This window comes from Anabrus simplex, chromosome 1 (assembly GCF_040414725.1).
Source record: "Anabrus simplex isolate iqAnaSimp1 chromosome 1, ASM4041472v1, whole genome shotgun sequence".
Lineage (NCBI taxonomy): Eukaryota > Metazoa > Arthropoda > Insecta > Orthoptera > Tettigoniidae > Anabrus > Anabrus simplex.
The window spans coordinates 397,580,676-397,603,891 of NC_090265.1; the positions used below are offsets into that span (position 1 = coordinate 397,580,676).

The window sequence follows — 23,216 nt, forward strand, 5'->3', positions numbered from 1 at the left end:
CCGTAAATAATGGCTATGCAGTGCAAGTGTAGGAACTATGGGTGTGACCACGCATTAAGGAGTATGAGGGAGGAGTTGGAGAGTTTGAGGGAGATAATTAGGATTCTGTCAGAGGACAGGAAGAAAAGTAGACCTCCCTCAAATAATGTACAAGATATAGTAGGTGTAAAGGAGGGATGGGAAGGAAATGGGGGAATTGTAGAAGACAGGTGGTCTAATGTTTTAAGGGGAAGGAGATTGCAGGCTAAGGGCTCTGTTCAGGATCAGAATTCAGGACAGGTGTCTGTGAGAAATTGGTACGAGTCACTGCAGGTAGAACAACTGAGGGAAATGAGGAACAGGGCACTGTTGCTGACGTGTGGAAGTAGGAGGAAGGGAAAAAGTAGGAAAGGGAAATGTAGTGTAATGGAAAGGAAAAGACAGGTGGAACAGGGTCATGGGAGGGAGAAAAGGGAGGAAGAAGTAGCTTCTGCAGCAGTGAGAGAAGATAGGGCTGACCAGGAGGGGAAGGGTTCAAATGAGGTGGGTAGGATTGAGGCTCTGGTCATGGGGGATTCCATCGTTAGACATGTGGGGAAAGTGTGTGGAGGAAAGGGAACCAGGGTAGGGTGTTATCCAGGAATCAGGTTGAGGCAGATGTTGAGGAAAGTAGAAGAGAAGGAAGAGGGAAAGGAGAAGGTGGTAGTGTTTCACGTTGGTACTAACAACGTAAGGCAAGCAGGTATAAGTACCAACATAGTTGGGGATGTGTGGGATCTGGTAAATGCAGTACGGATGAAGTTTAAGGAAGCGGAGATTATCAGTGGAATACTGTGTAGGAGGGATACTGACTGGAAGGTGATTGGGGATTTAAATGAGACTCTGGAGTGGGTGTGTGGGAAACTGGGAGTGAGATTTCTAGATCCTAATGGGTGGGTAGAAGACAGGGATCTGCGCTCAGATGGCCTTCACTTAAACCACAGTGGTACATATAAGTTAGGAAACTTGTTTAGAAGGGTTATAGGGAGGTACATTCAGGGAAATGGGGTGGCCTAGGGAGCGGTGTTAAGCAAACAGGGAACTGGAAATCAAGTAGGGATGACATAAAAATGTTAGTGCCTCAACTGAAGAAGGATTGTAAACAAAGGAATCGAATTAAGTAATTTAATAGATATATACTTACCAGATATTGTAATAGGAGTTAAATCATGGCTGTGAAAAGATATAATGGATGCAGAAATATTCTCACGGAACTGGAGTGTGTATCGTAGAGATAGGATAGGAATGGTATGAGGGGGAGTATTCATACTGGGGGAAAGAAGAATTTGTAAGCTACGAAAAAGTTATGGATGAAAAACATGAAATTCTGGGTGTAAGGCTCATCTCTAAAGATAATAGGCAACTTGATGTCTTTGGAGTGTACAGACCGGGAAAGGGTAGCGCTGATGCTGATTCACAATTTTTTGATAAAATAATCAGCTATGTGGGAAACAATAAGGAAAGGAACGTGATTGTAGCGGGTGATCTCAATTTACCAAATGTCCGTTGGGAAGGTAATGCAAATGACAGGAAGCATGAACTACAAGTGGCAAATAAGTTAAAATGGGAAGGTCACCTGATTCAGAAAGTGATGGAACCAACTAGAGGGAAGAATATTTTGGATGTGGTGCTGATAAAACCAGATGAGCTCTATAGAGAAACCGAAGTAATAGATGGTATTAGTGATCATGAAGCTGTGTTTGTCGTAGTTAAAAATAAATGTGAAAGAAAGGAAGGTATTAAAATTAGGACTATTAGGCAGTACATTATGGCTGATAAAACAGACATGAAGGAGTTTTTAAAAGTAACTGTGATTGCTGGAAAATGGTAAATAAAAATGTAAACAGACTCTGGGGTGGATTTAAAGCAATTGTTGAGGAATGTGAAAATAGGTTTGTTCCTTTAAAGGTGGTAAGGAATGGTAAAGGTCCCCTACTGTATATTATAACAGAGAAGTAAAGAGACTAAGGAGGAGGTGCAGGTTGGAACGAAATAGTTAGAAATGGTTATGGAAGTAAGGAGAAATTGAAGGAACTTGCTGGGAAATTGAATCTAGCAAAGAAGTCAGCTAAGGATAACATGATGGCAAGCATTATTGGTGGTCATACAAATTTTAGTGAAAAATGGAAGGGTATGTATAGGTACTTTAAGGCAGAAACAGGTTCAAAGAAGGACATTCCAGGAATAATTAATGAACAAGGGGAGTGTGTATGCGAGGATCTTCAAAAGGCAGAAGTATTCAGTCAGCAGTATGTAAAGGTTGTTGGTTACAAGCATAATGTCCAGATAGGGGAGGTGAGGAATACTAAAGAAGTATTAAAATTTACCTATGATGATAATGACATTTACAGTAAGATACAAAATTTGAAAACTAGAAAAGTAGCTGGAATTAATAAGATTTCTGGGGATATACTAAAGGCAATGGGTTGGGATATAGTACCATATCTGAAATACTTATTTGATTATTGTTTGGTTGAAGGAGCTATACCAGATGAATGGAGAGTTGTTATACTATCTGCGCACTTTTTAGTGATAGATTTACACCCTAGTGCTGAAGTGGTCGACTTCGGTTATCTTCGAGATTCGTATTGGCAACCTTTGAAACACAAACTGTGCGACATCTGGTGTACACTTTAAGTACTCTTACTGTTGTTGTTTACACAGCAAAGCCAAACTATAGAATTCATGCTAGGAACACGTTTCTCAACGGGAAATGTTGTATAGTATTATATATTGTGTGTGTGACACAGTTGTTTGCTTAAAATAATAAAGGTTTATAAAATTCATATCGATCGATCATATTATCGATTCAATTCAGATTTCATTTCCATTCAGTTGGCAGTATTAACGGAACCCTTCTTACTTCTCCAACGAGTACAAAAATCTATCACTAAAAAGTGCGCATACTATAGTAGCCCCAGTGTATAAAGGAAAGGGTGATAGACATAAAGCTGAAAATTACAGGCCAGTAAGTTTGACATGCATTGCATGTAAGCTTTGGGAAAGCATTCTTTCTGATTATATTAGACATGTTTGCAAAATTAATAACTGGTTTGACAGAAGGCAGTTTGGGTTTAGGAAAGGTTATTCCACTGAAGCTCAGCAAGATATAGCAGATATCCTGGATTCAGGGGCCAAATGGACTGTATTGCGATTGACCTATCTAAGGCATTTGATAGGGTAGATCATGGAAGACTGCTGGCAAAAGTGAGTGCTATTGGACTAGAAAAAAAGTGACTGAATGGGTGGCTATATTTCTAGAAAATAGAACTCAGAGAATTAGAGTAGGTGAAGCTTTATATGACCCTGTAATAAATAAGAGGGGAATTCTTCAAGGTAGTATTATTGGACCTTTATGTTTTCTTATATATATCAATGATAGTAAAGAAGTGGAGTCAGAGATAAGGCTGTTTGCCTTTGCAGATGATGTTATTTTGTACAGAGTAATAAATAAGTTACAAGATTGTGAGCGGCTGCAGGGTGACCTCAATAGTGTTGTGAGATGGACGGTGGGCAATGGTATGATGATAAACGGGGTTAAAAGTCAGGTTTGGAGTTTCACAAATAGGAAAAGTTCTCTCAGTTTTAATTATTGTGTTCATGGATGAAAGTTCCTTTTGGGGATCATTGTAAGTACATAGGTGTTAATATAAGAAAAGACTTTAATTGGGGTAATCACATAAATATGATTGTTAATGAAGGGTACAGATCTCTGCACATGGTTATGATGGTATTTAGGGGTTGTAGTAAGGATGTATAGGAGAGGGCATATAAGTCTCTGGTAAGACCCCAACTAGAGTATGGTTCCAGTGTATGGGACCCTCACCAGGATTACTTGATTCAAGAACTGGAAGAAATCCAAAGAAAAGCAGCTCGATTTGTTTCGGGTGATTCCCGACAAAAGAGTAGCATTACAAAAATGTTGCAAAGTTTGGGCTGGGAAGTCTTGGGAGAAAGGAGACGATCTGCTCGATTAGTGGTATGTTCCGAGCTGTCAGTGGAGAGATGGTGTGGGAGGACATCAGTAGACGAATAAGTTTGAGTGGTGTCTTTAAAAGTAGGAAAGATCACAATATGAAGATAAAGTTGGAATTCAAGAGGACTAATTGGGGCAAATATTCGTTTATAGGAAGGCGAGTTAGGGATTGGAATAACTTACCAAGGGAAATGTTCAATAATTTTCCAATTTCTTTGCGATCATTTAAGAAAAGGTTAGGAAAATAACAGATAGGGAATCTACCACCTGGGCGACTGCCCTAAATGCAGATCAGTAGTGATTGATTGATAATCATCTTCTTTGATTCTGGAGACTATGGAGTGATGAATTTAATGTTTTGATTTGACTGTGTTATCTTGGATGATATACCTTATTTAATTAATTACCCTAATAATAATAATAATAATAACAATAACAACAACATTCTGTTTTACTTTACCAGATGACAGAGTAAAGTGGAACTCTCTTGGGCGATCTGTGGCTGAGTTTTAACTAATTAAACTCATTTCAGTTGTGTCAGAATAACAACAAACAACATATCTAAAAGATTCCCTGTAAATTAAATCACATATCAGTAAAGTACAGCAATTCAAACTCCATTAAATTATGGTTTTTGCCAGTTTTTTTTAACATTGCACCAACATATCAAAGGTTTTTGGTGACGCAAAGATGGGGAAGTGATAGGATTGGGATGGTGATGTCCATGGCCTTAATTAAGATACAGCATTCTCATTTACCTGGTGTGAAAATGGGAAACCACAGGGCTGCCGATGGTGGTATTTCAACTCTCCATCTCCTGAATACAGGTTAAGCTACGCACCTCAAACTGCATGGCCAACTTGCTGATGTTCATTAAACATTCCCTTTCCAAAACATTTTAAAATCTATTGAGTATTAAATATTTATTACCAGGGGGGATCAAATATAAATGGGATTTTATTTAAATTCATTTATTGAAAAACACAAGGCCATTACAATTTTTCCCCCCCACATAGTTTCCTGCTTTGGAAATGCATTTGTCCTAGTGTATGGGCAGCTTTTTAATGCCCTTATCACAAAAAGAACAGGGTCGTGTCACCAGCTAGTCGCGCACAAAGTCTTCCTCACTCTCATCATCTTCAAATTGTTGCCCTCCTAGAGCTTCTTTAAGCTGTCCAAACAAATGGAAATCACAGAGCGATAAGTCTGGGCTGTAAAGGGGATGATCAAGTGTAGTCCAGTGAATTTCCTGTAGCTTGGAGACTGTTAGGTCTGCAGCATGGGGCCATGCATTGTCGTGGAGGAGGATGACGTGTTGAATCGGTTGGTCCTGTCTTTTCCGGTGATATGCAACCCTCGCCTTGTTCAACAGCTCGTAGTAGTAAGCAGCATTGATTGCGCGTTGCTCATGCAAAAAATAAATCAGCAAAATGCCTTATAATGGAAACTGAACACTTTAAAAGTATTTGAAAGATCGCCTCCGTAATGCGCTAGTAGTTCTACGGGTGTCTACCATAAGCACTAGCCTCCAGGGAACCTGTTGTGCTACCATCTTGCAGCGTTTAGCTGAGCTAAAACGACACGCGATTGTCTTGGTGGATAACAATAATAAGCGATCGTCAGCTCGGAGCCGTGAAGAGATTATTGGAAGAAGCTAGCTCTTGCTGTTACTGTTGGGTTTTTAATTATATTCCTGAGTTAAAGCAGAAAGAAGATGATGTATCACCTTGATACGGGGTGATCCGATCTCCGTGTGGCGAGGGCCACAAAATGTTTGTTTGAAATTTATTTTAAAATTTCCTGCAGAAACTGTGAGTAGCCTTTTCAATTCATTCAACCCGGAGGTACATGAATATGCGAAGCACTAAACGTAGTGGAACTTAATTGTGTTGTTCGGTATATCTTCATCTGAATTTCTCTAGGTGTTATTTAAACATCTCCATGAGAATTTTTATTATCAAAGTGACTATGTTAAAATTACCTTGGATGTGATTAATTATCAGATTCTTATGGGGGCGTATTGTAATAATTTAGGAAATTATGTTTGTCCACCTATCACTCCGGAAATGTCTCCTTTAAACCAAGCTATGTTTTAATGTCTTAAAAGGTGTTGTCATAGAGAGTATGTTTTACTACGATACTTAAGAAAGTGTATCATAACACCTCCTGTGTTTTACCTCGTATCTATTCTATTGGGATAATTCTGTTAACTAGTTGAACTATCATGTAAAGGTAGATGAAAGCCAGAGTGGAAAATTGTTTCTTTAACGGCTAATTTTTCCTTTGAAGGTTATCCTTTGGATGGGGTGCCATTTTGATTTTTGATCATGTGACCCGGTTTCCATGGCGACCTTTTCTATACATGGGTGGGAGTTTTCTGCGCTACGTTTGTCATTTGACATTTTGGTGAACATCTGACGTACTGAAAACATTCTCGGGTATCTCTGTGTTTTGAGTTTTCGGAAGTATTGATTAGACCTTTCTGGGATGTTTTAATTCTGACAATCTTGTAATCGACTTCTCATTCATGTTTTGATTTGGTTCCCGAATCGTTCTTGGTGGAACTTTGGAACTAATACTGATTTTCGTGATTCCTAATGGATCATTCTAAAGCCGTCATTAGAAACATTTCTCTGCTCCGCTCTCATATTGCAGGGTAGAAACAAGGCCTTAAATTTAGGATTTAAATTAATTAGAGCTATTTCTTTTCTTCTTAAATGAAAAGTTATAACTGAATTTAAGTACCTTATGGTGAAAACAGTTTCTACTTTTTCAAAACTATTAATTTTTAATGGTCCCATTTCACTTAATTCTTGTTTTCCTTTGATTTAATTTGGGACTTACTATTTAATTGGTCTGTTCTGTTTCTTAGTTTTCATTAAAGTTCTTTGAGTTTTAATACCTGTTTTATTTTAGTCAGTAGTAACTTATTTTCTCGGTTATAAAATTTTTTCCTTATCCACCTGACCTTGGTGGGCCCTAGCATTTTCCACGCATTGGTACGACCTTCTGTTGGGAATTTCCTTGTTCGTACTGCCCAGGGTTGTCCAACAACTGTCGAGTTATACCTCCTCGAAGGTACGCGACAGCCTCGCCGATCGAAAAACGGTTGCAAGAACATTTCCAGCTGACAGTCGAGTATTGGCTTTCACTGGTGCTGCCTCCCCTTTCCTCTGCCACTCCTTGCTGGCTTGTTTGGATTTGGGAGTGTAGCGGTGGTCCCATGTTTGGTCACAGGTGACGATCCGACTCAAAAATACATCCCCTTCTTCCGCAAATCTTGCTGTAAGCTTGTGACAGACCTCCAAACGCCTCAACTTCAGATTTTCGGTCAAAAGGCGAGGGACCCATCTGGAACACACTTTACGGAACTGTAGGTTGTTTGTGATAATTGCTTGACAGCTCCCATAACTGATTCCGATTTGTTCTGCAATTTCTGAAACTGTTGCCTGTCGATCATAGTCAATAATGTCTTTAACCGCACTAATGTTGTCGTCTGTAATGCTGGTCCAAGGAAGGCGGTCGTGTTGCTTATTTTCCACATGATCTCATCCTTCCTTGAACTTTTTATGCCAGGCAAACACATGTGTCCTTGACAATGTTCAGGGTGTCCACCCGTATGGAAAACCTGGGAAACAGGGAAATGTCAGGGAATTCAGGAAAAAATCTGGAAATTCATTCTTCTGCCAGATAAAATTTACATACCATATTTATCCGTGTAATACAAACACATTTTTCAGTTTTTATAACATTAATCTAGGGCATGTCTTTTATGCCAGGAATAAATTTTAATGAATAGTTAAAGTGTGATCTCGAATGTGAAGTAATCAATAATATCAATAGCTATATGATTGATCGATCGAATTTTCATTGTTTTGGTCTGCTTACTATTGAATATTCTGTGTTGTTGGGGAATGGTGAGCTCGATGAATTAGAGCTATATTGGGATCTCAGTTTTTTTCCAGTAATGTTTCCAGACTCTGAAACAGCTTCGAAAGTTCAACTGCACGGAACAAAAGTTGCATATACAATCACTCATGGTTTGGCTCTCTATTTCCATAAACAAGTTCTTGAGATGGGTAGTAAGTGCACACATTTCACCGTTGGGTTTGATGAGTCACTGAAGAAAGTTTCTCAGATAGGCCAGATGGATCTTGTAGTTCATTGTTTCAATCCTGATAGTAATGAAGTATGCACTTCTTACTTTGATTCCATGTTTCTTGGTCACTCTACCTCCTCAGATTTGTTAAATGGTTTTTTGCAAGCACAGCAAGGACTCTATCTAAAAAAATTACAAATTTCAGTAGATGGTCCAAATGTTAATAAAAAGTTCCTTCAGGATTTTGGTAATTTATTAGATGATCTAGATGCTCTTATTTTGTTGAACATTGGATCTTGTGGCTTGCATACTGTACACAATTCATATAAAATGGCAGTAAAAGAAACCCAGTGGAATATTGCAGAATTTCTTCGTGCTCTTCACTTCTTGTTTTGCTACGCTCCTGTAAGTCGTGCTGATTATATACATTATTCAGGTTCAAATGTATTTCCTTCGAAATATTGTGCTATAAGATGGCTTGAAAATTTTCAAGTCATTGAACATGCTATAGATATCCTACCTAATGTCGAAAAATATGTGGAAGGAACAAACAGAGACAAGAAAATCCCAAGCTGTAACAGCTTCAAAATAGTATCAACTTCACTTAAAGATAAGGTTCTTAAGGTCAGGTTGTCATTTTTATTATCACTTGTTGGAGATTTGGAACCATTCCTAAAAGTTTCAGACAGATTTCCCATTTGCATCACTCCTTTATGAATCTTTCATTGATGATAAATGTCATGACAAGGTTTGTTAAGTCTGAGTCACTGCAGTCTTCAGAAAATCTCCTAAAACGTATTTAGACAGTAAAGAAAATCTTCTGCCTGCATCTAAAATTGACATAGGTTATGCTGCTAAAGCAGCACTTCGTGGCAATCCTGGATTAAATGATAGAGATATATTAGTGTTTTGCACAGATTGTCTAAGAGGAATGGTTGCTTTGTGCAAATAGTTACTGGAAAGGTCACTGCTGGCATATCGTCATCATCTGCAGTTTCCAGCTGTTGGCCACATCTGCTCACCGCTAGCATATAAAACAGACTGAATTAATTTCTTTTTTCGATCCAAGTGTAGCCAAGTAGCCTCTAAGCAGCAGACTGCTAAGGATAGCTTTAAATGCCTTTGTTGAAAACAAATGGATCTCGGGTAATGAAGCCGTTCATGTACAAAGGGAGTTCACTTCTGTTTGTGAGAATGATACTTTGAAAGAAGTGAATTCTTTGTATTCTAAAGACGAGAAGTTAGATCACTTTTGGCTTTACACTGTTCTTCCAATAGTAAATTTGAACACAGAAAAGTTGGCTTCATTTCTCAAAATTATACTAATATTGTTTCATGGAAATGCTTCACTTGAATGTGGTTTTCCTGTTAATAAAAAAAATTATAGTAGAGAACATGCTACAAGTATCCCTTGTAGCACAAAGAATAATATATGATTCTATCCCAAACCCTGGTGGAATTGAAAAGGTCTCCATTAATAAGAACATGCTCCATGCTGCAAGGAGTGCTCATGCTTTGTACATTCAAAATCTAAAGGAGAAACGTGAAATATTGGAAGTAGAAGATTCTTTTCAAAAAATAAGAGAAAGGCCGCTTTGTTGCTGAAAGAATTAGAAAAGAAGTGGAGGGTGATGGCAGAAGCTCGAGTCGTTGGTGGCTACAAAGAAGTTTCTTCGCTGAAGCAGTAATGGTAATACATTAAAAAAAAACTTAAAGTGAATTTAATCAGACTAAATTAAACTTCCAAGTTTTAATATGCACATTAATTGCTCATTTATTTTTTTGGATGTTAAGTTTTAAAAATGTATTTTAATATTACTGACACTTCCTTTATAATTATGTTTTTTGTTATGTGTCAGGGAAAAAAATGGTTATGTCTGGAAAACAGGGAAATGTCAGGGAATTTTAAAATCTGGATTTGGTGGACACCCTGATGTTTGATCACCGAATTGTGCAATCTCTGACTAATTTCCGCTGCTGTAACTCTTTCACGAGCAAGAAATTTTAAAATTATGCATTGCGCACTGGAGGGTGCACCTGTTGCTCCAGCATCGTGAATGTTACTGACGAAACGGCAGGAAATATCTAACAGCACGCTCTCCCCAATTCTAACGGTTCCACCTAGGCATAGCAGAAATGGGGGGCCATTCCTACCAATGGTTCATGTTCAGGAACTAAAATCCTGTTTATATTTGATCGACCGTACATATTAAAGTATAACTATAGATGGCAGTGATACCAAACCTGATGGGTTTTGACCGCTGCTCAACCTGAAGATTACAGCACAGTGAATCCTCTTGGCTGTCATTTTGTGGAATCACACCTTTTTCTTGGTGCCTTATGTGTTGCGGATGTCGGCGAACATCATTGTGATCTCTTTTCATATGTCAGCCCTGAAGGGCTCCTCGGATGTCATCTTGCATCATTTGTGAACATTATCCAACCATGAAATCCTCCTACTCCCAGGTCCTCTTCTCCCATTGACCTTTCCTTGCAAGAGAGCTGCAGAAGGCAATGCTTTGATTCGTTTCACATTATATGGCCTGGACACTGCAGTTTCCTCTTCTTAATGGCAGTGGCGTATCCTGGAGTCACCACCGAGGCATGCAGCTAGTAACGATGCAGTAGCACAATGTAGTACCCATAAGTAAATTCCAATTCCACTGACCCTAATTACATGTAGGTGAACTCCACCCTGCGATACTCTTTGTGTAATTCCTTTGTGGCGTCACTACAGAAGTCCTCACGTGATTTCATTTCAACAAGAAGATCCTTTTTTATATACATAATTTCTAATGCAGAGAGACAACTCTGACATATAAAGCTCGATAAGACCACTGGTCAATAGGAATTTCTGGATTTGAGCCACAGTCTTATCTTTGAACTGTTCAGAAGTGAACATTGCCCTCAATTTGGATTTAAGTTATACTATATCAAAATATTTCCCATAGACTTTGATCGGTTTGCTGAATTGCTTTTTAGGAAAATCGCCAGAAAAAATAATAATTTCGTACACTCAAGCATTTCAGTGAAGGACAAATCTCCCAATTGATCAGAAGTGATATTTTAACTGTGCTAGAATAATATCATGTATTTCCAGGTAAAACCTCCTATACTCATCTTTAACCGAAAATGAAGTTTCTTCTTTTCATTGGTGGATCAAATGTCTCTTCTGTTCTGTCCCAGACATTAGCAAATCCACTGTTTCGCATTATTAACACTTTAGTTTCTAATGAATTCACTTCGCGGGTGCAAAATGCGATGTCTACGGTCTTAGATTGAAGGATGTTAGGTCTATATGTGACATCAGTCAATGAAAACATTTCATTAAACAAATTCAGAAGAAAATTGAACTGAAATTCTGTTAACTTCGCAAGAAACCTGCTTTCCTCATTGATTGTAATGTTATTCCAGTTCCCAGGTTCCTCCAAAATACTTTCGTAAAGCTCTTGGAGAGGAGCACGATATTCTGCGATGGTCTGTACTAATCGGCTGGAATAGTTTCACCTTTTTGGAGCTAGCTTAGGAAACCTTTTCTAGAGGACATTGTCCAGCAGGTTAGTTCTCTTAGAAGAACTGCAAAAATGTGTCGCAAAACCACTCATCGTTGCGAAGAACATACGGCATTCTTTCGTGCATGACAAAGCCTGAGAAAGAATTAAATTAAGTTTGTGCGCGTAGCAGTGGGTGAATAAAGCTTCAGGAACCATTTCTTTTAATTTAGCTTGCACACCATTCAGCTGACCTGCAAGCACCGCTGCTCCATCGAAAGTCTGCGCAACTAATTTGTCACGGCAGTCAAAGTTATCCAGACACTCAATTGCAAGTCTCACCAATGCATCCGCTCTCCTATCAGAACTCACATTATAGGAACCAAGCAATCTTTCAACAATAACATGAACATATCTGAGAGCCAAGTAGATTTACTGTAAGTTTCTGGATTGAAAGTGCGAACATAATTCTCGTTTTCAGTTTTTTAAAATTTAAATTTAAGGCTTTTCAGAGACTCTTTCTTTCTTTCTTTCTTTCTTTCTTTCTTTCTTTCTTTCTTAATCCGTTTACCCTCCAGGGTTGGCTTTTCCCTTGGACTTGGCGAAGGATCCCACCTCTACTGCCTCAAGGGCAGTGCCCTGGAAAGTGAGACAGTTAGTCGGGGGATACAACAGGGAAGAAGGAGTAGTACCTCATGTAGGTGGCCTCACCTGGTATGCTGAACAGGGGCCTTGTGGGGGGAAGGAAGCGGCCGTGGCCTTAAGTTAGGTTCCATCCAGGCAATTGCCTGGAAAACATGGAAAACTACTTCAAGGATGGCTGAGGTGGGAATCAAACTCAGTTGACCTCCCGAGGCTGAGTGGACCCCCTTCCAGTCCTCATACCACTTTTCAAATTTCGTTGCAGAGCCGGTAATCGAACCACCTGGTCCTCTGGAGGTGGCAGCTAATCTTACTAAGCACTACTCCACAGAGTTAGGCCGTTTTAGACTCATCCATAGTTAATACATAACACGTCGAACACAAGGAATAGCACAGAAACAACACACAAATAATGAATTCACTAATCAACAAAACACAATGAATGAACTCCCTAGTCAGCCACTACTTAAGCACTGGAAGTAAATCACCCCATTGACAGGAGTCACTTTCATCACGTTGGGCTCTCGCTTGCTGTAAGCTTGGACATGCCGACTTTCCCCAAGTTCTTAGCAGATGGCAGAGGATAGCACATGGATGGTGACCAAATTTCAATTGCAGCGACATCATTTGGAGGGTTTCAGAACTATGTCTGCCACCGAATGCAATTTAAAGATTGAATGCGTTACGTCCTTTCTCTTTCTCTTGCTTTCTCTTTCTATCGAGAGTGGATTAGATGGCAAGACTACACCAGCACCACACGTAGTCAATCAACGGAACTAGTGCAGTTGCGCAGAAACTTTGAACTGCTGTGAGATGAAATTGTCAATACCTGACTTGAAGCAACCTCAAATCGTACTTCAAACAGTTTTTCGCCCTATCATAACGCATACAGTGAATGCCTTGCATGCAAGGAGAATACGCCCCTGCTTAATGGTAAACAATATCTACGTTGAGGTACTTCTTCGTCGGACACATGTTGGACCCATGTACTCTTGAGCAGGCACGTGTAGATCCACGTTTCAAAGGCTTGTATTTTCTTCTCCATAGCATCGATTAGTGTCCAAGCTTCGACACCATAAAGAAATGTGGAGTAGTCGTATCACATCCCTCTTCACATTTAGGCTGAGGTCATGACTGTATAGCATTTTTTCCCATCTCAGTGAAGATGTTTCTTGCTCACTCTGTGTAGGTAATTAGTTATTCTTTCAACAGGTCAACTGTTAGCCTTGAGTATACAGAGTGGTACTTCATGTTCGCTGCTGACCCTGTATTTTGTCTTTTTTAAATTTTCATTAAGGCCTTATTGAAGGCTGGCATGGCACACCTTGTGTGAGAGTTTTTGCATCCCTCGATACTGTCAGCTATGAGTCCAGTATAATCTGCATGTCGTATATTCTTAACGACTTTATCGTTCACCTGTATTCTATCCGAAACATCATCAAGCACTTACCTAAAGATTTGCTCAGAGGTTGAACAGCAGTAGCGAAAAAAACAAAATCCTGTCGCCAGCCTCTAGTGATCTTGACTGGCTCCGAGAACTTGTTCTCAAAGCATACAGTCTCTTCTCAACCTCAGTAGAGGTTTTGAAATATACAAATGTCTTTTCCATCCACCCCTGTGCTCTTCAGCGCATTGATCTTTTTGTCATGAAGACTCCTATCAAAGCCCTTTGAGAAGTCCAAGAAACAGCCATACGCACCCTGGTTGATGTCCCTACAATGCTGGAACAACGTTTAATTCCAAACAAGGTCTCATAGTTGCCCAGACCTCTGTGGAACCCAAATTGATATTCGCCCACATTCTTCTCACATTTCTGATAAATTTGACTGTGAATAATTTTTTGGAATACTTTCAAGGTGTGACTCATAAGGCTGATTGTTCAAAAGTTACTGCATTCTTTGTCACTCACTATCTTTGGCAAGGTAATGAATGTAGATATCAGCCAGTCTCTTGGGATGATGCCAGCCATTAGCATACACTTTATTGTACAGCTTTGTTAATGTTTTGACACAATCCTTCTCCATGGCCATGGCCTTCAATATTTCCATACGGATGTTATCTGGCCTTGCAGCTTTTCTGCTTTTGGCAGGTTTGATTGTTCTCTTGACCTCAAAAATGGTTATTTCAGGGCCTGCAGTGACATCCAGTTTTGACTGCTCGATACGATTTTCATCCTTGAAGAGATTTTGAATATGTCTCCCAAACATAGTTTTTGCTCCGCTTATAAGACAAGGTTTCTATGTTCATCCATGTTTATCTTTGAGCTCTTCTATTTCCATGCACAGTTCACTCATATAGTTTGCTTTGACTTCTCTAATTTTATTTCTAATTTAGTTTTGAATGACTCTATAGACAACAGGTATCAGCTTCATTTCCCTCCTTTGTTCCATGAATTGGAGTATCTGTCTGTCATGGAGGGCTTCTTTTTGTACTGAATAGTGGTTCCCTTCAACTGTTCATCAGCAACTTTAGTAAGCACTTCACTGAAAGTATTCCACAACTTCTCGGGCTCCATATCTTCGGCATTTAATGCCACCACCTCACTGTTTATTGCTTCTCTTACTCGACTCTGAATGTCTTCGCACTTGATTTTCATTAAGGGCCATTTTGTTGAAAAATTATACGTTTTGCTTTTTATGCAGAAATATTATTTGGAATTTGCTGATTAATTTGGTAGATGATTTATTAAATTTGATTGACTGGAGCAATATTTAATTTTTCATTTTAATTAGCTGCATAAGACATTTTTAGGATTTCATAAACCATTGGTTAGTTAAAATGAATATCTCAAGAACTATAAGGCCCCGCAGGGCTGTGGTTTGATTTAATTCTAGTCGAAATCTTGCTGCATAAGTTGGTAGGACTGGCAGAACAGTTGTGGTTCTTGTTTTATGTTGTACAAGCAATATTCTTGGTATAACATATGTAATTTTTTCATTCTTTGTTCTGTTGTGCTTGTGTATTATTGATCTTGTGTATTAATTATGACATTTCATTATGACAGGAGCAAAAGGAGTGTTCAAGAAAATAAAAAAACAAAGGAAATCTTTAAGTTAGCAGTTTTAACATTAGTGGGATAGGCCATTCATACTTCCCTCAAGTCATGTATGTGCTCATAATGTTTGCTTTTTTTTTCTTTCCACAGCTTTGTTGCTAGTTGACACTCTGCAGGGTTGTGGTCCGAATTCACATCTGCTCCTGGGTATGTCTAGAATAAAATCAATTGGTTTATCAACACGTTATCAGTGCAATCTGATGGAGCTTTCCAGTCTTCTGTCTGGGTGGTAACTTAAACAGTATATTTGTGATGATTAGCTTTTTCTCTCTGCAAAATTGCATCTATTGATCCCCTCTTGGGTTTCTGAAACCAAGACGAAAAGTGTCCATGTATTATCTTCTTACCCCCAACCTACTTTTGCATTGAGGTCACCCCCGATGAGCGTTAATTCATTCTTTTTTATGTTCTTTAAAACTTCTTTGAATTGAGCTTGAAAGTCCTCACCTTCATATTCACTATTGTTGCTAGTCGGTGCATAAACTTGGATGATATTAATGGGGTAGGGTTTTTTGCTCAGCTTAATAATGACGGCTCTGTCTGAGTGAGGTATGCAGTAGTTGAAAGATGGCTGCATTCATTGGTGGGCAATGAATCCCACACCATAACGATTATTTCTGTCATCATTCCTAGTGTAGTCAATCTTCCAGTCATTCATTTCACATTCTCTGCTGTCCTTTCCACCACATCTCACTGATGCTCAAAACATCAACATGCAGTTGCCTCATGTCTTGACTCGTATTATGAATCTTTTCCACTTCATACATATTCCTTGACATACCACATGCACATTTACAAGGCTGGCCGGGAATTTTTTAGCACCCTCTGACCATTTAAGGTCTGCCTGGAACTGAGGGCCGGTGGTTATTGGTTTTCCAACCATGTCAATTGTACTAGAGATTTAGTTATGCAGTGGTTTCTTCCGTTGTCTTCTGTGTTGCAGCGTCCTGACCATACTGCTTGATTCAAGCTCTGCCCAGAGCTGTCCAGTCTCCGACCCTTGGGAATATATTCTCCTCTTCGACCTGAAGCTGGTACTGATTGGGTTGTTGCCTCGAACCAGATGGTTTACAGTGGCATTTCCTCCAACTGCGGGACCATCACCCTCCCTGAGACGTTCATCTGTCCAAAGCCGTTGGACCCCAGCGGTGACGAGTTATTTATTGTCTCTAGCAATACATTCTACTCCATTCTGTATCAGGATTACCTAGCTAGACACTACTATTAATTACCTATTATTATGAATTGCTGAATATTATTGAGAAGTGTAAAAACATTTATGTTAAAATTCAGTGTATACCCTTAATTATTGAAACATTAGAACTTTTCTTAACAAAGTACTTCTCTTGTGGTTCCTTTCTTTTTCCTAACCTTCTATATGCCAACATTGTACATCGAGTTTCAAATGGACTTTTTTCTGTCTTTCAAAACAGAATTTAAATTAAACTATTGGTACTTCTGCTGGGTTTGAAACTGTGATGTTGGAATCGGGAGGCTGACACTACCATTGATCCTCGGAGGGAGCTATTTGCCATGACAAAGATCTTAGCAGTAATACAGAAATGTTGTTGTTGTCCTAAATATATATATATATCCAATATCTCTCCATTATCCTGATTCATTTTATTGAGCTGGAAAAAAAAGATTTATTAAACAAATCTGGGTTTTTTTTCCCAGTCGCCTCACTTTTTCAGTCCTACTGTATGAATTAGATACATGGACAGGTAAAGGAATTCGTTGTCGAAAAGTCTGTGCCTTGAAATTATGTACTGTTGTAAACATTTCCACGTTCTTTGGACAGTTAAGAATTAGAATGCATCTATAATAAAGGAACTGAAAGGGGCCGATGACCTTCGATGTTAGGCCCCTTTAAACAACAAGCAGTAGAGAGCAAAGGAACTGAAAATTAGAAAATGAATGTGTGACACTATCATTGAGAGGTTCTTGCATTGTTTTGACCACATAGAAGGGATATCAAACTCTAAATTGTAGAAGATAAAAAAATGTTTCTTGACCGAGAGGTAGAATTACTCATCAATTATTTGCCCAAATCTGTAAAATGACTAGCAGCCAATTCCATCTAACAGTCCATCCACATAGAAAAAATTCCAAAAGGTAGAAGAGGAATGTTTTTCAGACAGTTGCTATAATAACTGTGAAGAACTCAAATTGAAAGAAGAGATTTTTAATTCATTCCTTTTATAATCACCTCTGGCTATTAATCTGCTCTACTGGAACTGGTTTAACATTTCAAAATCCTTCGACATATGAAGCTAGTTAAGGTCTTAAAACACCATTTTGATTGTGTGTTTTCACTGGTAGGTTAGATGGTTTAAATTGATGTTAAGGCATGTATCACTTTTTGTTGTGATGCACAGTTGTTGCAACTAGTATAAACACAGATAAAAGTAAATTATAAGAAAGTTTTGTTCTGAACATTTCTAGTTAAGAGTATATCTGACCTACAAGGTTATGTCTCGTAAGATGTGCATTAGATCTTCTATTTTCAAGGTGTTTCCGAAAGCCAGTAACATATTTTCAAAACTTAGTTATATCTTCATTAGGTCTGGAAAAGCAGTTTATTGATGTAATTTTTTCTTGATAATTGTGTGGATATAATTTTGAACTAGACCCTATAGTATATTAGCTCATTACAAATTTAATTAAACATGTTGGAAATTTGTTGTGACTGTTTTACTTCTATCATTAAGGCATAGAAGGGAATTGCTTAGTATTTTATGATTTTGCATTTTAGATGGAGTAAGAATGGATGACCAGGGTCATGCAGTTTTTATTTTTAAAGTGGATGAAAATGGAAGAAAGATATATACCCTTGAGTCTGATGGCAGGAAAAGGTAAGCAAGCTTATTTGTGATTCTTTCTGATATTGTTGATTTTGTTGGATTTTTTTTTAGCATATTGTGGGAACTGAAGTAATTGATATAAGATAGTGTAATTTTGTAAGAAAGTTGGTAGTGTTTATGTATACTTTTCATGCCTTTGAAGAGACACCAGCTTTTTTTCTGTCATTGCTATTGAGTCATGCAGTTAACTTTATTAACAAACCATGAATGTTGATAGCTGTTTTTAGGGACAAAGTTACAGGATTATCAGCTTTAACTAGATGTGAGTGGTCACAGCATGCCTGTCGAATTTTTGCAAATTTTGTCTTCCTTGTAGAGTTCCTATGTGTGAGTTACTGATGCTGTGGTACTGTGTTAGAGTACTAAAGTTGGAAGACATTTTAAGTCGGTTTTTGTTACGATTTTGAATGGATTCATGCTTCAGAATATTCCCAGAATACCTTGATTTTCCCTTGTTCCGATTTCTACAGTGCCTCAGGGTAAGGCTGTATACAAACGTCTGTCATTTCATTGCACAGGGACTGTACTTGCATCGACTTCTTTAGTAACTTCTGCTGTTGAGTCCTTCCATCTTGCCTTGTAATCCAGCCATTGTTTTTATGAGATCTTGCTTCAGAATCCTCTTCTGACATTGTTACCATGTGTCCAAGCGAGTCTCTGATGTCAAGTATCACTTCAGAGCTTAAAGAGCAAATCTGCAGACGTAAAGCAAATTGAAAAAAAAAAGGACCATTGACTGTGATGAGTTGGAAGAATAGGCGGATGAAGAATTGATTTCTGAGTTTGAAGATCGTGTCAGTAATGCATGTGAAAGAGTGCCTTCTGTTGACAATTACAACTGTCCACAGCCTGTACGAAATAGTGTAGGCACTTTTCTTTCTAAAATTGGGAATATAAAATGGCAGTTGCATCCAACAGCACGACATGGTCACTTCCCAGCTTCGGACATCATCAAGAGTACCTCTGGAGTTAGCAGGCAATTGGAGTAGCACCAGAAAGAAATCTCGGAATTGAGGGTAGTATCTGATCTCACTTTTGAGTTACATGGCCAGAATATTGCGGGTGACAACTTTTTTACGTCGTACAATTTGGGACAGCTGCTTCTGAAAAGGAAATTGACTATGTTGCAAAACGCATGTCATCTACTTATGTCCAAACTGCATTCAATAAGAAGAAATGTAAGAAAAGAACTGTAGTGTATTCTAAGATTATTGTAATGAAAACTGTCTGTTATTTCAAATTTATGTGAGTATTTAAATAGGAAATGTTCCTTAATAGTTTTGTGTATTATTATTATTATTATTATTATTATGTCTGACTCGGCTGAACGGTCAGCGTACTGGCCTTTGGTTCAGAGGGTCCCGGGTTCGATTCCCGGGTGGGTCGGGGATTTTAACCGTAATTGGTTAATTCCAATGGCAGGGGGGCTGGGTGTATGTGTTGTCTTCATCATCATTTCATCATCACGACGCGTAGGTCGCCTGCGGGAGTCAAATAGAAAGGCCTGCACCTGGTGGGCCGAACCTGTCCTGGGATATCCCGGCACTAAAAGCCATACGACATTTCATTATTATTATTATTATTATTATTATTATTATTATTATTATTAGAGTCTCCGTGGCTCAGGCGGCAGTGTGCCGGCCTCTCACCGCTGGGCTCCGTGGTTCAAATCCCGGTCATTCCATGTGAGATTTGTGCTGGACAAAGCGGAAGTGGGACAGATTTTTCTCCGGGTACTCCGGTTTTCCCTGTCATATTTCATTCCAGCAAAACTCTCCAATATCATTTAATTTCACATGTCGGTCATTAATCATTGCCCCAGATGAGTGCAACAGGCTTCGGCAGCTGGTACAATTCCTGTCCTTGCCACTATTTCAGAAGATTATTTAACACAACGCTTAAGAATAGATTCTGAAAGGAGAACACAACACAAAAATACATATTTCGTTATTTATTGCTAAATATGTATTATGGGAATGTAATAACAATGCCGTTAATCCGGTGCCTCTATGTCCAACCATTCTCAAGTTATGTGCGGAAGTAGTAACTGGTCGTGTCGTCACTGCGCTGTAGAGTCTACCTGGCAGCCTTGACGCTGGGAGTAAACTCGCGCAATATTTTCCCGCACTCCACCTGCTACTGCCGTGTTCTTCTGTTGCCAGTGTTAGTGGGTTTATTTTTATTTATAATGGATGTCAATATCATTTGTCCCTATCAGTATGAGCCAGGGTGAACGACTTTTGCTGATGTCCATTCAGATAGCGATCTTGACATGGATATGCTAAACACTACAGGCCGTGCCGGCACGCGAATTTGGTGTAAATGTAATGAATGTACCATCATGGATACGGATGAAGAAAGCGTATGCTGTTGTGAATTAGACAGTGTAAAAGCAGTGAAATCTGAGAAGTTTATGTGTATAACAAGAAATCCCTCGTTTACAAGGCTTATCTTAGACCGTGAAGTATTGACAATGACAAGGCATAACATGAGCTTAAAAACAAAGAACATGGCAAGGAAACATTTACTGACAGCTTTAAATCCATCAAATAGAACTTGGGCGTTTTATTTGTTACAAACACTTCACTTCGTGGGTAAATTCATGGACTGCGATTGGTAAAAAGAACAGAGTTGTCATACCATCATGTGTTAACACCATAAGGAACACATTTCCGGAACCCAATGACACCTATGTAGGCTTCAAGCTGTAAATGAAAAAATGAAATTAAAACAGTAGAATTATGTAAGAGTTTCCTAAGCTTGTTTGTATGATAAATATAGATAATGTATTATTTTGACATGAAGTACGGTACCTCATTTATTGTTACGAGTGAAATCGTGAGAAGTGCTTCTTGGTCAGGTTGTCGTTGGAAGGTCGAGGTATTGGAGTGATGTTTTTAGGCAGTAACAGATCCATTGCTTGATCGTCAGGTGAGGCTCTACTGTAGTTAGTTTGCAAGAGATTTATTTTGTTCATTATTGCCTTCTTCCATCCATCGCTTGACGCCTCATATTTCTGTTTTACCCAGGCTCCTGTTGATTTTGAGTACTGAGTTTTGATACCAGCTTTCAATTTATTGATGTTCCAATTATAGTCCAATGCAGCAATCACTGACCTGAGCTTTAAGTCTCTGTACGAGAAATAAACTCTTTTAGGAGCGTATTTCAAACGAAGGTTGTGATGACTTTCTAGGCTTCTGGTGTGAACGTAGTATTTTATATGTTCCACATCTTAAAAAAAAAAAATTATCTGAAACCTTTTCTTCAAGGCTTCATATGAACTTGAATTTCCTTTAATCCACATTTTCTTTCTTTCTTCCTTCTCCGTTAATGTATTGTGCTCACAGGATTTCCATTCACCGTTTTCTAACCACTTATGCTCATTTTTACGTGGTGCAAAATTGACGTAAATTTATCGATTAACACAGAACTATTTCCATTACATGTTTGTGCTGCCCACCATAAATGATTATTTATACTGGCCTTCCACACTTGAACTTCTGGATGATTTTTATCAAGAGCTTTCATCTTTTTCATTAGACTTTTTGATATGTGCGAAACATCAAATTCATGTTCAATATCAGGATACTGCATTCTCAGTAAATACGTTACTCCTTTGTGTCTGTCGGAAAGGAAGAGTTTTATATTACAATTTTCTTCTTGTACAATTTCACACGAATCCCTTTCAAGATCACCTTTCACCATCACTCTCTGAAGAAGTTCCAAATGAGCTATGCGGCCTGTATTTATATCCATTAGTGAATACACTAAATATTTGGCTGAAAAGCCGGGATAATCGTACTGCCCATCTCCGGTTAACCAAATGGCTTTGGCACTGCTTTTCAAACAATCGATAACATTAGTCCTTTCTTGATCTCAAGCACCCGGCCCGAGGGGCTCTAAACTTTGGAGCGTGGGTTGGCGACCACGGGGCCCTCAGCTGAGTCCTGGCATTGCTTCCACTTACTTGTGTCAGGCTCCTCACTTTCATCTATCCTATCCGACCTCCCTTGGTCAATTCTTGTTCTTTTCCGACCCCGATGGTATTACGTATGGAGGCCTAGGGAGTCTTTCATTTTCACGCCCTTCGTGGTTCTTGTCTTCCTTTGGCCGATATCTTCAGTTTTTGAAGTGTCAGATCCCTTCCATTTCTTCCCTCTGATTAGGGTTATATAGAGGATGGTTGCCTAGTTGTACTTCCTCTTAAAACAATAATCACCACCACCACCTTCCAAGCACCCTCCACTATCGGACCATTTACTCTATGAATAATTCTATCATATACAGTTTGTGACATCATATGTAAGTTAACGAACTTGCAGAATGACCGAAAAGGTTCAAACAGAATGCCTGACAACAATAATGCTGATGATATTGGGACATTTGCTTCCGGTAGCACACAGTGGCTCCCTTACCTGGAGAAAAGTGTTTTCTCTTGCAAAATTGTACTCAACTGCTAAACCTTCGAGGTGACTTATTTCGATTTGGAAACCTATGGAAATGTATGTCTTTCTCTCTACACTTTCGGTTTCTACTCGCTGTGTTGTTACAGCCGTACACACTACAGGAAGGCATTTCAACAAACAGTCACCGCACTATTATAATAAACAACACTTCAAGTAAACGGAAGAGCGGCTTAGCGCGTACTGCAGTAATCAACTGGTTGGCTTGCTCAGCGCTTACAGCGCAGTGACGTCACAGCTACTCGTGTTTCCTTAGTTCACCGGCCTGCGGAGTGGCGCACAGCAAAAGCAAATATATAGTTGAACACTGTCCGATACACTCTTTGATTCTGAGGCAACTTGTTTTTTTATACGTAAATGAGCGAAGGGCGTGAAAATGAAACTGGTACTCTAACGTAAAAAAGGTTGTAAGTACCTGATAATAAATAGTATTGATTAGGTGGAAAGTCCAATCTTTATATGTTTGTATGTTGGGTATTCAGCCTGAAGGCTGGTTTGATCTTCTGCAGCTCCGCCAACAGCTATCATAAATAACCTAGGCGTTACTGAAGAGGCGTACTAGGGAAATGAGGAGTGAGGTATTTTCCCGTTGCTTTCCTCACTGAGCC

At 38.9% G+C, this 23,216-nt stretch overlaps 1 protein-coding gene across 4 annotated transcripts in view; it reads left to right on the forward strand.

The window, feature by feature from the left end:
- LOC136856841 (DNA-binding protein Ets97D) overlaps positions 1–23,216 on the forward strand; it is a 208,405-nt gene that overhangs the window by 23,517 nt on the left and 161,672 nt on the right. For 3 of the 4 annotated variants that reach the window (XM_067135015.2, XM_067135018.2, XM_067135017.2), the window contains exon 2: positions 18,037–18,136. In XM_067135015.2, the coding sequence (XP_066991116.1) occupies positions 18,048–18,136 (89 nt within the window). In that variant the 5' untranslated portion in view covers positions 18,037–18,047. Of the gene's footprint in view, positions 1–15,371; positions 15,429–18,036; positions 18,137–23,216 lie in introns of all 4 variants that reach the window. The other variant, XM_067135016.2, reaches the window with a different exon arrangement.